The 13,685-nt window shown below is 59.3% G+C and overlaps 2 protein-coding genes across 7 annotated transcripts; one reads left to right on the forward strand and one right to left on the reverse strand.

Moving 5' to 3' along the window:
• Positions 1-521: 521 nt before the first annotated feature.
• On the reverse strand, positions 522-4,099 carry FDPS (farnesyl diphosphate synthase). The gene is made up of 9 exons (XM_074938139.1): positions 3,917-4,099; positions 3,340-3,480; positions 3,112-3,192; positions 2,823-2,945; positions 2,374-2,462; positions 1,920-1,992; positions 1,599-1,676; positions 1,378-1,512; positions 522-1,000 (listed from the first exon to the last, which is right to left on the reverse strand). Exons 1-9 carry the CDS (start codon positions 4,043-4,045, stop codon positions 800-802), a joined length of 1,050 nt encoding a protein of 349 aa, XP_074794240.1. The 5' UTR covers positions 4,046-4,099; the 3' UTR covers positions 522-799.
• Positions 4,100-5,512: 1,413 nt separating this feature from the next.
• Positions 5,513-12,009, forward strand: PKLR (pyruvate kinase L/R). 6 transcript variants are annotated; one of them, XM_074938761.1, is made up of 11 exons: positions 5,513-5,665; positions 6,837-7,016; positions 7,579-7,670; positions 8,128-8,259; positions 8,520-8,706; positions 8,975-9,245; positions 9,928-10,078; positions 10,328-10,480; positions 10,681-10,847; positions 11,183-11,364; positions 11,631-12,007. In XM_074938761.1, exons 2-11 carry the CDS (start codon positions 6,863-6,865, stop codon positions 11,735-11,737), a joined length of 1,596 nt encoding a protein of 531 aa, XP_074794862.1. In that variant the 5' UTR covers positions 5,513-5,665; positions 6,837-6,862; the 3' UTR covers positions 11,738-12,007. The 6 variants fall into 6 exon arrangements, with proteins under 6 accessions (XP_074794862.1, XP_074794863.1, XP_074794861.1 ...); XM_074938762.1 differs by having other exon boundaries at positions 5,516-5,665; positions 6,834-7,016; positions 11,631-12,008; XM_074938760.1 differs by lacking the exon at positions 5,513-5,665 and adding an exon at positions 6,352-6,475 and having other exon boundaries at positions 6,834-7,016.
• Positions 12,010-13,685: the final 1,676 nt, after the last annotated feature.

The raw sequence follows: 13,685 nt of genomic DNA on the forward strand, positions 1-13,685 counted from the left end.
AGCCTGCTCAGGTGGGATGAGAGCAGATGCTTTGGACAAGCCCTTTACCAAGAGGCTAGATTAGAGACACTCCCCTTCCCCAGGCCCATCTTGCCAAAGAAACACAAGTGGTGCAGCTAGGTCAGGTTCTATGGCAGTTCCCCATCTCATAGAATATCAGGGTTGGAAGGGACCTCAGGAGATCATCTTGTCCAACCCCCTGCTCAAAGCAGGACCAATCCTCAGTCTTTGCCCCAGATCCCTAAATGGCCCCCTCAAGGATTGAACTCACAACCCTGGGTTTAGCAGGCCAATGCTCAAACCACTGAGCTATCCCTCCCCCCCCCACTGAGCTATCCCTCCCCCCATCATCATCTCTGGGCCAGCTGAGCCCCTTGGGACCAGATCCCACGTCCACCCCAGGCCAGATGGCCAACAATACTGTTCACAGCAGGTGAGCAGGCAGGTGTGTTGGTGAGAGAGGCAGAGGCTCTCAGGGCAGGGTGTGTCCCCATAATCACACAGGCAGCCGCTACAATAACTTATGTTTATTGATACAAACGCTTTGCATCTCTGCTATCACAGCTGATCTGTTACATGGACAGTGGGCTTCTGTCCTTCACTCCAACATAAGACAGCAAGGAACCATATCAGATGCTATATGGGTCGCCATCCCCAATGGAATGCGCACAGGGAAGGCGTCACCTTCCCCTAAGCAGATGAGTTTGCAGAGTCAGCTCCCATGCCAGAAGCTGGGCCTCGTGGAAGGGGGCCTGTCAATGCCTTTCCTGTCACAGCCCTGAGGAGCCAGCCCACCCTGTCATTTCTGACGCTTGTAGATCTTCTGGGCCAGGCCAAGGAAAATTGCTTTGGGGAGGTGGTTGGCATGTTTCTCAATCAGCTCCTCCAGGCGGCAGTAGCTGCTCTCCTCACACTCGTGGTAGGCTGTCCTCATGCCCACAGTTTCATACAGCTCCTTCACCGTGGCCACCTTCTCCGGCTCCTTTTGCCCATAGTTTTCCTGGAAGCCAAGGAACAGGGTCAGACAAGGCCCAGCCTGGAATGGAGCTGCTGGCTGCCACAACCAGCTGCACCAGGAGCCATCACCTCCCCCAGTTTTGGGATCTGCATCCTCCTGTCATAGGGCTCAGCACTTTTATCACTAGACCCCCAACTATGAGCCTAGCAGCTGTCAGGGTCTGATTGGCAGGACTTCTCATGCCCAGTGAGCTTTTCCAGATACACATTAGGGTACAGAACTGTACCCCTTCTCCACCAACAGGTTCACGCTACGGGAACAAAGCTGGAGCCAAGCTGGCAGCTGGTACCTCAGGGTCAGGACTGTTTTCCACCTGTGCCAAGCTCCCTCCCCACCCTCTAACCAGCTGCTGATGTTACCTCCAGGAGCTGCCTCTGCTCTGGCGAGACGCGGTGCAGGCACTCCACCACCAGCCAGCTGCACTTGTTGTCCTGGATGTCAGTGCCAATCTTACCCGTCAGGTTTGGATCCCCAAAGCAGTCAAGAAAGTCATCCTATGGGCAGAGAGCCAGTTACAGGCCTCCTCACTGTGAGCTTCCCAGAGCCCAGGAGCACCCTGGGGCAGGGAGGAGTCTCCTACCTGGATCTGGAAGAACTCTCCCATCTCCAGCAAGATGGCTTTGGCGTTGGCATGCTCCTCCTCGCTGTCAATGCCGGCCTGAGAGATGGGAGGGGCTGAGACACTTGCTGGCATATTCCAGCACCTGCATCTCCCAGCCTGTTATATCCTTCCCTACCACCTTTCTTCCCTACCCCACTGCACCGATCCTCAGACATCAGCTCCCCTCCATCCCAGCCTCCCACCCACACATCCCCACTCCCCCGGTCAGCCTGGCTCACGCCCCATGGCCTCTCCATTGCTGCTTGAACCCACGTAACCAGCTGCTGGAGTTACACTCACCATGTACATAGCAGCCGCAACTGGCAGGTAGAAGGAATAGAAGGCCGTCTTGTATTTAACGATTGCCTTGTACCTGCCAGACAGTATCCACACTCAGTAACGCTGGCCTCAGGTCAACTTAAGTCCCTGTTTCTGGTCTGCACAGACACTGGGGTCACTTCCTGTGGGAGGGGCTGGGTACAAGTCCTGCTCAACAACAGGGGAATCAAGTGTCCCTTCTCCAGCTGGTTTGGAGTGATAAGTTGCTCCTGCAGGGCTGTCCCAGAGCCCAATGGGCCTAGCAGAGAGATGAGCACCCCTCTCTGACCACCCCAAAGCTAGACAGAGGTGCCCAACAGAACTCTGAAGTGACAGGCCTATTTGAGAGTTAAGGTCACCTCTCAACCTACAGAACCCAGGACTCCACTCCTCCCGCACCCGCACTGGGCAGGATTCTTCTGCCCCAGCACCTCACCTCTCCACAGTGAAACGACTAAGATCAACGTGGCCAGGTGGAGCAGTGATGAGGTCCAGTGTCTGTCCCAGCTCGGTCTGGTATGTGGTCTGGGGACAAGAGATGTTATGGACCCAACCCTACATGATAATTTTCACATTACTCTCTGAGGAGAGACCCAGGAGCCACCTACCCCAGGCAGCACATGGGGAGCCTGAGTGCCCGCCCCCTCACCATCACTGAAGAGAGGGGGCAGGAGCTGCCATCTCACTGTCACTGCCCCACAGGCACTCCCCTCCAATGCTGCAGGGATGCAGCCCCAGGGCAATGCACAGGAAAGGCAGAGACTTTCCAAGAACAAAGCAGAGAGACTTGAACAAGGTCTGAAGTGCCTTTGAGTGCGATGGGGTGGGGGTGACCCAAGGATGGGAGTAGATGGGAAATCTTGGGGGCACAGCGACCAGCCCCACCTGCAGGAAGAGCTCAAGCAGGTGCACGTAGTAGGGCTGCTGCCGGCAGTATTTCTTCAGCAACTGGTAGATACAGGACTCGAGGAGGAAGGAATCATTCACAGCATCCAAACCAATTCCCTCCTGCAACAGAAGAGGGACAGGTTATATCAGCAGGCCCAGCCACCCAGGCACCACTCCCCCCACACTTTCTAGAGACTCCTCAACCTCTCCCCCAATACCCCAGGCATCCCACCCCCATGCCCACCCTCCCCACTGCCCCCACTCAGACCCCGACAACCTCTATTACCTTCTTATACCAGCAGGGTTGGCCACGTCGGGTGAGTGAGAAGTCCATAATGTCATCAGCCACCAGTAAAAAAGCTTGGAGCTACAATAAAAGGAGTTATAAGATAAACTTGCACAAGGCCCCATTACGCGGCTTCTGCATCCCCAAATCCCACCTTGACACTGAAATGCTGCCCCAATAGGAGCATCTTCTGCTCCAGGTAGAGCCCAACTCAGAACACACACTAACCAGCTCGATGCACCAGCCAACGGTCAAGGCACATTGGAAGCTTTCTGGGTCCTGCTGCTCTGGCCCCACCAGCTCCCGGAAGGCAGCCAGCACTGTCAGGCCCCGGTTATACTTCCCACCTGGGGTGTTGTATTCCAGAATCTGGAGAGGACACAAGGGGAAAGGAAGCTGTGCAGTCATCCCAGGAGGACCCCATTCCACAGCTCCCTGCCCACGGCTCAGAGAGGTACAAAGCCCACCTGCACTGTGCGCCCTGTGAGGAGGAGTCTGGCCCTGGTCCCAGGGGGATGATGGCCCTGCCTCAGGATCACAGCACTGCCATACAATCAACAGCTAGGGACCGATCCCCCTGGAGAGCAAGGGCGAACGGAACATAACCGGCCCAGCGAACCTGCAGGCGGTCTGACACAACAGCTTGGGGGAGGGGCTCTTCATCGCAGCCAGACGTTCACTCTGAAGCCTACAGACGGCAGCTGGAAGTGCCAGCAGCGTCCGCGCGGGCAGAAGCGCCCAGGGCCTATGTGCCCCCCAGGCGCGCCCTGGCCCGCGGACCTCGAGCCCCGCAGCCCCGCCTCACCTCCTTCAGCCGGGCGACCGCGTCGCCCACCTCGGGGTGCCGGAGCCCCTCCGCGGTGAGGTCCCGGAGCACCTGCGGGAAGAAGCCCACGAAGGCCGCCCTGTCCGCCGCTGCCCCAGCCCCGCTCATCGCGCTGCCTGCAAGAGCCGGGTCCAGCGGGGCCGCCCCGCCCCAGCCCGGCACCCACCGGCCGCCGCTGGGGGCGGGACCCGCCGGGCCGCGCGGCACGCTGGGGCTTGTGGTTCTCGGCTGTCAGACGCCCGCGGCAGCCGGCGCCGCTCCTCCGTCCACGAACTACAGCTCCCGGCATGCCTCGGGAAGGGAGCGGGGGGCCCCGCGGCGGACCCCGGCAGGCGGCAGCGCTCATTGGTCAGCTCCATCGTATGAGGATGGGCTCGGGAACTCTGAGCCAGTAGGAGGGTGAAGGGGCGGGGCTACCCCTTAGTGGGCCTTGTGATTGGAGGAGGCTAGAGGAGGGTTATGGGCGGGAACCTGCAAATGTTAACCCTTTAGATTAGGGTGTGATGGGGAGGGGATGGGACAGAGGGGAGGGGGGGTGGAGGGGATGGGACAGAGGGGAAGGGGCTGAAGGGAGGGGTTGGGTGTGATGGGGAGGGGAAGGGGCAAAGGGGAGGGGAGTTGGGTGTGATGGGGAGGGGAAGGGGGCGGAGGGGAGGGGAGTTGGGTGTGATGGGGAAGGGGCTGAAGGGAGGGGGGTGGGTGTGATGGGGAGGGGAAGGGGCTGAAGGGAGGGGGTTGGGTGTGATGGGGAGGGGAGGGGAAGGGGCAGAGGGGAGGGGAGTTGGGTGTGATGGGAAGGGGAAGGGGCGGAGGGGAGGGGAGTTGGGTGTGATGGGGAGGGGAAGGGGCTGAAGGGAGGGGGTTGGGTGTGATGGGGAGGGGAGGGGAAGGGGCAGAGGGGAGGGGAGTTGGGTGTGATGGGAAGGGGAGGGGAAGGGGGCGGAGGGGAGGGGAGTTGGGTGTGATGGGGAGGGGAAGGGGGCGGAGGGGAGGGGAGTTGGGTGTGATGGGGAGGGGAAGGGGGCGGAGGGGAGGGGATTGGGTCTGATGACAGTAAGGAATTTGACCCTTGAGCGTGGCAGGGGTTGGCAGCCTGTCTATACTAGGACTGAGATTCTGGGCTGCACCTCCAGTAGGCACAGCCGGGGGGGGGCTGAAGTGTCTGTAAGGGATTCTGGGCTGCTCCAGGAGCTGAAGAGGCTCCCAGTGCCAGACTCTTTGGAAGCCCCCATAACCCCTCTCCTCCCCAGGCCTGATTGTCCAAAGGGAGCAGCAGTCACCTGCCTGGACAGGAAGCCAAAGCAAGGGTGTTGTGGCCCTCCCTTGGGAGCAGGAACAGGCAGATGGGAGAATCAGTTGACACCCACCCAGAGAGGGAATTGGGCTCTTAGGACACATACCAGCATTGGTGGGGGGGGGGGGGGGAAGAGATGCATGGTTCATGGGGCAGGGATTGAGGCTGGGAGTTGCTATAACTGGGACCCCCCCAGCATTGGGCTGAGCCAATAAATTGGGTTTGGGTTAACCGTTCAGGAAGAGGATGCCCCCAGCTGCTTTGGATGCGGGTGGGACAGCGCCTGGGCCAGGGAGCAGCAGGGAGGGGTTGAGAATGGGTGGCTCAAAAGGGGCTGGCAGAGAGTAAGGAAACATCTGCCACTTCCTCATTTTTCACTTGGGCGTCGCCACAGAGCCGCTGGGAAGGAAACGCAGCAGCAAAACCTGAGCGAGGTGGGTGCTCCAGTTGCGGTGCAGGCAGGTCCCCCCTCCTGTGCAGACTTGCCAGGGGGCGGGGGGAGCACAGACTGCAGCCCCTATCCTGGCAAGGGCCCTCACCCTTGCATCTCTCCTCCTGGGGACGGACCTTGGAGCTGGGGCCTGACTCTCCCACAGTACAACTCCACTGGCTTCCCCAGCCTATTCCTAGTCACCCCAGGCCTACCCCTCCTTCTCTAGGGTGGGGGTCATGTCTATTGGATCCAAGGAGTATCTGTGATGTTCTAGTGCCACAGGAGCATTAGTAATAACAGTGTCTGAGATAGAAATGCCAGGCCTTGCCTGTCACTCCATGGCTAAGGACTGGCCCTGGGCCCTTCGTATTATCCCAGCTGGGGCAGACTCCCAAGTTCCCACTGAGACTGGAATGGGTGCAGTCTTTCTGTCCACACAGACTCCGGCTCTGCATCTTTCTGTCCTTGTGGGGCCGCAGGTGGGGTGGATGGTGCGGGTGCCCAGTGACAGATTTGAGGGGTTGGGTGGGAGTATCTGGTACCCACAGCTCAGGCCCCAGGGTCTGGATATTGTTATCAGGCTGACAGCAGCTCAAGCCCCTGTTCTATAGGGGTGTGCAGCTTGGGTGGCATCCCAGGTGGTGCCGCCATCTCCTGGGACTGGGTAATGGCCTCTCCTGTGCTGTCAGTCAGCTGCAGGGTCAGCCTGGGTCTGGTGAGTCTTTAACTAGTTTATGTGACCTCTGAGCTGGGAGTGTCCGTCCCAGGGACACATGTGACTGAAGGCTTGGAGCCAGAAGCTGGTGGGCAGGTGAGTCCCTGGGGATTCTGGATCCACACCATGGAAGGTGAGTCTGGGCCTGCTCAGCAGCTCCTTCACTGAGTCCTGGGAAGCGATCATCTAGGGGCTCCAGATGGCCAGGCCGGTGGGTCTCTGTAGTGTGAGTTCTAGCACTCAGGGAGCAGCAATGCTGTGAACACTCTGATCATGAGGCACAGCAGTGATCACAGGACACTTGGCAGGCACCTTGATAAGGCTGTGCCACTTCCTGCCTGCCTCACCTGCGTGGGAGAGACCCAGGCAAGCAGCCTGACCCAGTGCCTGGGTTGAGGGCCCTTGGGAGAGCGCCACTGGCAGGGTCCTAACACAGGAGTTGTCCCTATGTCAGCAGGTGCCGAGTTGAGGCTGCTGGACAACATGGCCCAGCTCACCCAGGAGCTCAGCACGGCCTTTTTCCAGAGGCACCAGCTGACTGCTGCCATGGCTGACACCTTCCTGGAGCATCTCTGTTTGCTGGACATAGACTCTGAGCCCATCACCACCCGCAACACCGGCATCATCTGCACCATAGGTACCCACTCTCTCCCCCACATGGACTGCTGCAGCTAAACCTTGGGAGGACTCACAGCTGCAGCTAATGACCAGTGGGGGTGCTGGCTCCTCTAAGGCAGTGTTTCTCAACCTTTTTGATACCAGGGACCAGCTTGCTGCCTTCTTAAACTGTGTTAGGAGATGTCAGGGACCGGCGCCAGTCCACGGGCCAGTCATTGAGAACCACTGCTCTAAGGGACACTGGGTTTGGATAAGAGTTTGAGGGACCCATCTAGGGGGAGTGAGAGCAGGGTGACCAGACAGCAAGTGTGAAAAATTGGGACGGGGGTGGAGGGTAATAGGAGCCTATATAAGAAAAAGACGCAAAAATTGGGACTGTCCCTATAAAATCAGGGCATCTGGTCACCCTAAGTGAGGGGCACAGGTGAGCTCCTGGGGCATAAGAACAAAATGTGAGACACCTGCTGGGGAGGGGAGTCCATGAGGTGGGTTGGGAGGCACCTGCAGGGTGGGAGGGGAATAGATTGGGGGGGAGGCACCTGCCCATCGGCAGTACTCACCGGAGCCCCATGCTGTTAAAGGTCCTGCCTCCCGCTCTGTGGAGATGCTGAGGGAGATGATTAAAGCTGGAATGAACATCGCACGCCTGAACTTCTCGCATGGCTCACATGAGGTACGGGGGGAGGCACACGCTGAGCATCGCATCACACCAAGAACCACCAGTCTCTCAGGATGGTGGTGGGATCTTGGTAGTGCACAGTTAGGGAATATCCTGCACACTGGAGACAGCTGGGGAGCAATCCTGCCCTGTGATTGGCTTCCAGTCCTGTCTGGTGAGACTGGAACGAGGAAGATTCCTCATTCTGGGTTCCTGGGGGAAGAAGCTGGGATGGGAAATTATTCCTGCAGACTTGGAGGCAGACCCAGGATGGGGCCCACCCTGGGGATAGAGTCCCAGAGGCAGAGCACAGAGACCCTGGGGAAAGGGGAGGGGCGGGGCAGGGTCCCAGGATGGGTAAGGATAGTGGTGAAGGTGCAGAGACCCCAGGGTGGGGCAGGGTCCCTGGGGTCAAGGCACAGGGCCTTTGGATGGACTCTGCCCTGCAGATCCAGCCCTTCTTCTCCAACAGTATCATGCTGGATCCATTGAAAACATCCGGGAGGCAACTGAGAGCTTTGCCTCCAACCCCCTTTTCTACCGCCCTGTGGCCATCGCCCTGGACACCAAGGGGCCAGAAATCCGTACGGGGCTGGTGAAAGCGGTGAGTATGGCAAGATCAGCAGCAAAACGGGGTGCGGGGGTCTGCCCAGCTCTGCTGCTGAAAGTGTCATTGGAGGGGTCAGGCAGCTGGGCATGGGGGCAGTGGGTGCTGGGGGTGGGGGAGCATTGTCAGAAGGCTTGGGAAGGTGACTGTGAGGGGCTGGTGCATCGTGGACTGGGCTGCGGTGAGCAGAGCTGGTCTAGCTGGATCAGGGAAGGCCAGGCTGTGATGGAGCCCCAATCCCATCCGTGCTGCTGCAGGGCGAGAACATGGAGGTGGAGCTAGTGAAGGGCTCCCGGGTGACAGTCACCACTGATGATGCCTTCAAGGAGTGCTGCGACCAGGCCACCATCTGGGTGGATTACAAGAACCTCCCCAACGTCGTCAAGGTCGGTGGGAAGATCTTTGTAGATGATGGGCTCATCTCCCTGCTGGTCAAGGAAATCAGTACGTCCCCCCACACTCTGTGGGGCTCTGCATTCGCTCCCAGCCCACGCTCCTGGAGTGTCTGTACTGCTCCTTGTTGCCCCCGCATGTCTGTGCTGCCCCCCCCCCGGCCTAAGTCACCTGTCCCCTTTCCATGTGATTTCCTCACCCCTGCCCCTTCTGTGCCCCCTGTTGCCCCCTGGAGCTTCCATGCTGGCCCCTCTGTGCCTCATGCTACTCCCTTGGGCAGGGTGTCTCAGCCTGACCCTGCCGCTCTCTCTCTGGCCAGGTGCTGACAGCTGCATAACGGAGGTGGAAAATGGGGGGATGCTATGCAGCCGTAAGGGGGTCAACCTGCCAGGGGCAGAGGTTGACCTCCCAGCTGTGTCCGAGTGGGACATCCGTGACCTGCACTTCGGGCTGCAGCATGGTGTGGACATGATCTTTGCCTCCTTCATCCGCAAAGCCGCGGATGTGGCCGCCATCCGGGACGTGCTGGGCGAGCGTGGCCGCGCTATCAAGATCATCAGCAAGATCGAGAACCACGAGGGTGTCAGAAAGTAACTGTCTCATCTACCCTTCTGCCCCACTGAGTACTCACCCTCCCATCCATTTGTTCCTATGTCCCACTGAGCACCCTGGCCACCCCATGTCCATCTCCCAGTCCTGCTGCATCCATCTATTCCTGTGCCCCAATGAGCACCCACCCCCACTGTGTCCATCTTGTCTGTCTGTCCCAGATGTCCATCTCTGCCCTGCATCCATCTGTCCCTCCGCTCCACCAAGCACCTACCCCCTCATGTCCATCTCTGCCCTGTGTCCGTCTGCCCCTCTGCCCCACCGATCACCCTCAGCTACACACTGCACTGAGTGATCTGCCCCTTTGTCTTGTATCTCTACATCCCCAGTACCTGGTGTCCATCTGCCCCCACCCCCCCCCACACACACAGGTGAATTGCACCAGCTGGGTGCAGTCCCAGGAATCGGGCAGTCCAGAACACTGCCCTGTCTGTCCACCTGTAAAATCAGCCATGGGAAAAAGAAACTCCTACTTGTGACCTCCTCTTGCCCAGAGCTCCCGACTCTCCTTCCTGCACACTAACCGCTAGACTCACTGCTTCTGTTAACACTCTCTGCAGCAGTGCAGTACTTTCTGTGAGCTGGCTGGGGTGGCGGACACCAGGGCCGGGTATCTTCTGGGCCCTTCCCATAGCGCTGAGCCTGGCTCTGTCCTGGCTGCAGGTTCGATGAGATCCTGGAAGCCAGTGATGGGATCATGGTGGCTCGTGGGGACCTGGGCATCGAAATCCCAGCAGAGAAAGTCTTCCTGGCTCAGAAGATGATGATTGGCCGCTGCAACCGTGCCGGGAAGCCTGTGATCTGTGCTACGCAGGTTAGCCCAGTCCCCTGAGCAGCAGGAGCCGACATGGACAGACCCAACTCTGCTGTGCCCAGCTGGGGACTCCAGATCCTGCCCTGCCAGGTCTGGGGGACTAGGCAAAACCCCCAACCTCTATATTTGTGTGGGAGCCCTGGACACTGGGAATGCTGGGTGAAGTGCTGGTCTGGCGCTAGCGATGAGGATTAGGCCTCATCATCATGTGAAACATGTCCCTGACGTCTCCCTCCCTTTCCCCCACAGATGCTGGAGAGCATGATCAAGAAGCCCCGTCCCACCCGGGCAGAGAGCAGCGACGTGGCCAATGCTGTGCTGGATGGAGCTGACTGCATCATGTTGTCAGGAGAGACGGCCAAGGGGGCCTACCCTGTGGAAGCTGTGCGCATGCAGCATGTGGTGCGTACCCTAGAGAGATGTGAGAGCACTTCAGCCTGGCCTCTCCCAGCAGGAGGCGCTATGGGGAGTGGGATGGAAGTGTGGCTTTGGAGGGAGCTCCCAGCTCTTTGCCCAGTCTCCCCCAGCAGGGCATACTGTAGGGGGGGTCGGGTGTATTGGCTGTAGTGAGATCATTCACCAGCTGCTTGGTCTCTCTGCAGATCGCCAGGGAGGCTGAGGCTGCCATCTATAACCAGCAGCTGTTTGAGGAGTTGCGCAAGGTCACTCCTCTGAGCCAGGACCCCACCGAGGTGACAGCCATTGGGGCCGTGGAGGCATCCTTCAAGTGCTGTGCTGCGGCCATCATTGTGCTGACCACTTCGGGCAGGTAAGAGGTGAAGGGCTGGTTCTCCTGGGATTGGGGCTGTGCTCTTGGAGAGAGCGTGGAGCCAGGCTCCTGTGTGGAGGCTGTACCTTTGAGGGCGCCCAGGGGAGGGGGCAGCACAGAGGAGGAGACTAGTGGGTTGGAACCTTCCCCTTGGAACAATGTGTATCACTAACTCCTGGCCTGTTTAGCGCCCTTTCTGCAGGGAGCTCGCAGCGTTTCCAGATCTCACAGACCTGAATGGAGACAGGGCTATCCTGCATACCAGGCTGAATCCAGGGAGCGAATATGTGGATTGAGGCTGTTTTACTCCTCTTAACCTCCCGCCTTTCTCACAGGTCTGCACAGCTGCTCTCCCACTACCGGCCTCGTGCCCTCATCATCGCCTTGACACGGAATGAGCAGGTGGCACGCCAGGTGCACCTGTGCCGGGGCGTCTTCCCTGTGCTTTATCGGGGGGTACAGCAGAAGGTGTGGGCAGATGATGTGGATCGCAGAGTGCAGTTCAGCATAGAGATGGGTAAATGTGACCCTCCCCACAACACCTGCCTAGCCCAGCCAACTCCCCTCTACCCCATGCCCAGCACGGCCTTTCCCCCAGTGCCCAGTCCCAACCACTCCACCCAGCCCCCAGCAATTCCCGTCACGCCATCTGTCTGGCCCAGCCAGCTTCCCATCCCCCTGCTGCTCCATGGGGACCCCCAGGGCCACCTTGCCCCCACTGCTCCTGCCTGACCTTTCCCCAGCCTGCTCTCCCCTCACTCACCAGCTCCTTCTCCTCCCCAGGGAGGGTGCATGGATTCCTCTGCTCCAATGATGTCGTCATTATCGTGACAGGCTGGAGACCTGGGGCCGGCTACACCAACATCATGCGGGTGGTGAAGGTATCGTGAGGAGCTGCTGGGAGAGAGGGGCTGGGGCAGATGCTTCCATCTCCCACACTGGAAGCTCCCTGCTCCTGCCTCTTCACTCTATGCTTTGGCCCTGTCTGTACCACACAGCTTCCAGGCTTCAGCCAGTAAACCTTCCCACCCAGGACTGCTTCCCTGGCATTACTGAACCAGCCCCCCAGGGGCTCTGTGGATACATCACCAGCATCACCACAGGGACTGCCCCAGACCCAGAGGGAAATGAGGGAGGAAGGTCCTAGACTCCAGAACACAAACTCCCCTCACCTATGTCCTCCCAGCTAGGATTCTGCCACTGCCCAGGGAGGCCCAACCAGGAGCTGTTGTGGCTCCTGGACCCCTTGGCATGGGGTGGAAAGGTGGCAGCTGGGGTGAGGATGACGAACACAAAGGCATGGGAGTGGGTAGGGTGTTGGCACTGGGGACATTGGGGCTGGGGATGGAAGCATGAGGCAGGGACAACTAGAACTCAGTCACACACTGGCATGGTGGGTGGGTGGCACCCTTGGAGGGGTCAGCACAGCAGTATGAGCATGGGCAGGGGAAGGGGCATGCCCATCCTGTGCTTCACCAGCTGAGGAGCTCCTGCCCCAGGGTGGGAGTTGCCCTGGGCTGAGACCTCAAGCCTACGTCACCCTGGCTCTGATTCTGGGAAAGTTATCAGAACTAGCTCCTTCCTCCCACACCTGCTGGAAGAAGCCTGTCCCAGCAGCTATGTCAGGCTGTGGAGCATTGGTGCTGCCAGGGCCCTGCAGCATGTTCAGGCATCAGCCCCTGGGGGCTTCCCATGTGGCCAGGATCCTGCTGGGGTGTGGGGAGGGGGCTAATGCTGGGGCACGGCCAGAGGAGGTAGATGTTCCCCTGGCTCTGCTTCTGAGCAGCCAGAAACCTGCTCTTTCCCCAGGAGGTCCCTCTGCTGCAGGTTCCCCAGGGACAGCTCTAGCTTGTGTGATGGGGGCAGGGCTGGTGTGGAAGTTTTCCCCTTCCTGGGATCAGGGAGCAGCTGGGCTGGTGCTGTAGCACCCCCCCTCCCCCGGGTCACTCACCCCATGCGTTTCTGCTCGTGCCCATGTGCTGATAACAGGGAGACTGCCAATCTGCCTTGATCTGCAACTAAACTCATTTTAATCAATCTCTGCCCAGCTCCCTGTAATCCCTTTCACCAGCTGCTGCTGCTCCCAGAGGCACTGGGCTCCTAAAGTTAAATCCCACCAATCCCACTTCTCCGTGGCCATAGCAGTGCCGGAGGCTAATGGCCATGGAAGGCTCCTGGCTTCCAAGGGACAAGCTAATGGGACAGAGTCCTTACTAATCGCTGCAAACCCAGCCTCCTTGAGGCTGCATCTAACACACCCCAGGGCCAGGCTCTGTGGGAGAGCACTGCAGGAGGGGAAGCTGGGCTGCTCGCTCTTCTGGGCTACAGGGGTTCGGGCCATGCTGGACTGTGCCACTCTCTTCTCTGGACTGGGGCAGACAGGGCCTGCCCCTGGAGCTGCTCTCCCTTCACAGCCACTGGGCAGTCCAGGGGCTGTGATTAGCCTGAGCTCTGCTCTGTGGTGCCTGACCCTGTCACCCAGGCAGATGGAACTGGGGAACTGGTGGGTAAATCTGAGCTCTCCCAGCATCCGGGCCATATGGGCAGAAATGACATTTCTGAGCAAATGCTCTTTTCCCTTCCTCCGGCCTCAGTGCATGCAAGAGAACAGCCTAGACAGAGCCCTGCTCTGCTGAGCCCTAAGGACCTGCACCCACAAAGCCAATCTGTGCAGGGGGGGGCCAGTGTAATTTCCCACCTTTTTATGGGGCCCAAAGGGTTAACTGTGATGTGGTTACTCATAGTCATCTCCTGGGGGAAGCCCCCTCTGGAAGGAGCAAAACCAGGAGAGCAGCCCTGCCCCAGCCCCAGGGGCCAGGCTAGGTAGGACCTGTTCCA

The sequence above is a fragment of the Natator depressus genome, chromosome 24 (assembly GCF_965152275.1).
Source record: "Natator depressus isolate rNatDep1 chromosome 24, rNatDep2.hap1, whole genome shotgun sequence".
NCBI classification, from domain to species: Eukaryota; Metazoa; Chordata; order Testudines; family Cheloniidae; genus Natator; species Natator depressus.

Bases quoted from the DNA above. Each gene is read 5' to 3' on its own strand.
- FDPS (XM_074938139.1), bottom strand. From the start codon at position 4,045: ATGAGCGGGGCTGGGGCAGCGGCGGACAGGGCGGCCTTCGTGGGCTTC. The intron at 3,193-3,339 runs GTTAGTGTGTGT...CTTTTATTGTAG, and splicing joins TTGGCTGGTGCATCGAGCTG to CTCCAAGCTTTTTTACTGGT. The intron at 1,677-1,919 runs GTGAGTGTAACT...CCCATCTCTCAG, and splicing joins TTGCGGCTGCTATGTACATG to GCCGGCATTGACAGCGAGGA.
- PKLR (XM_074938758.1), top strand. The intron at 9,246-9,927 runs GTAACTGTCTCA...TCCTGGCTGCAG, and splicing joins AACCACGAGGGTGTCAGAAA to GTTCGATGAGATCCTGGAAG. The intron at 10,848-11,182 runs GTAAGAGGTGAA...CCTTTCTCACAG, and splicing joins GTGCTGACCACTTCGGGCAG to GTCTGCACAGCTGCTCTCCC.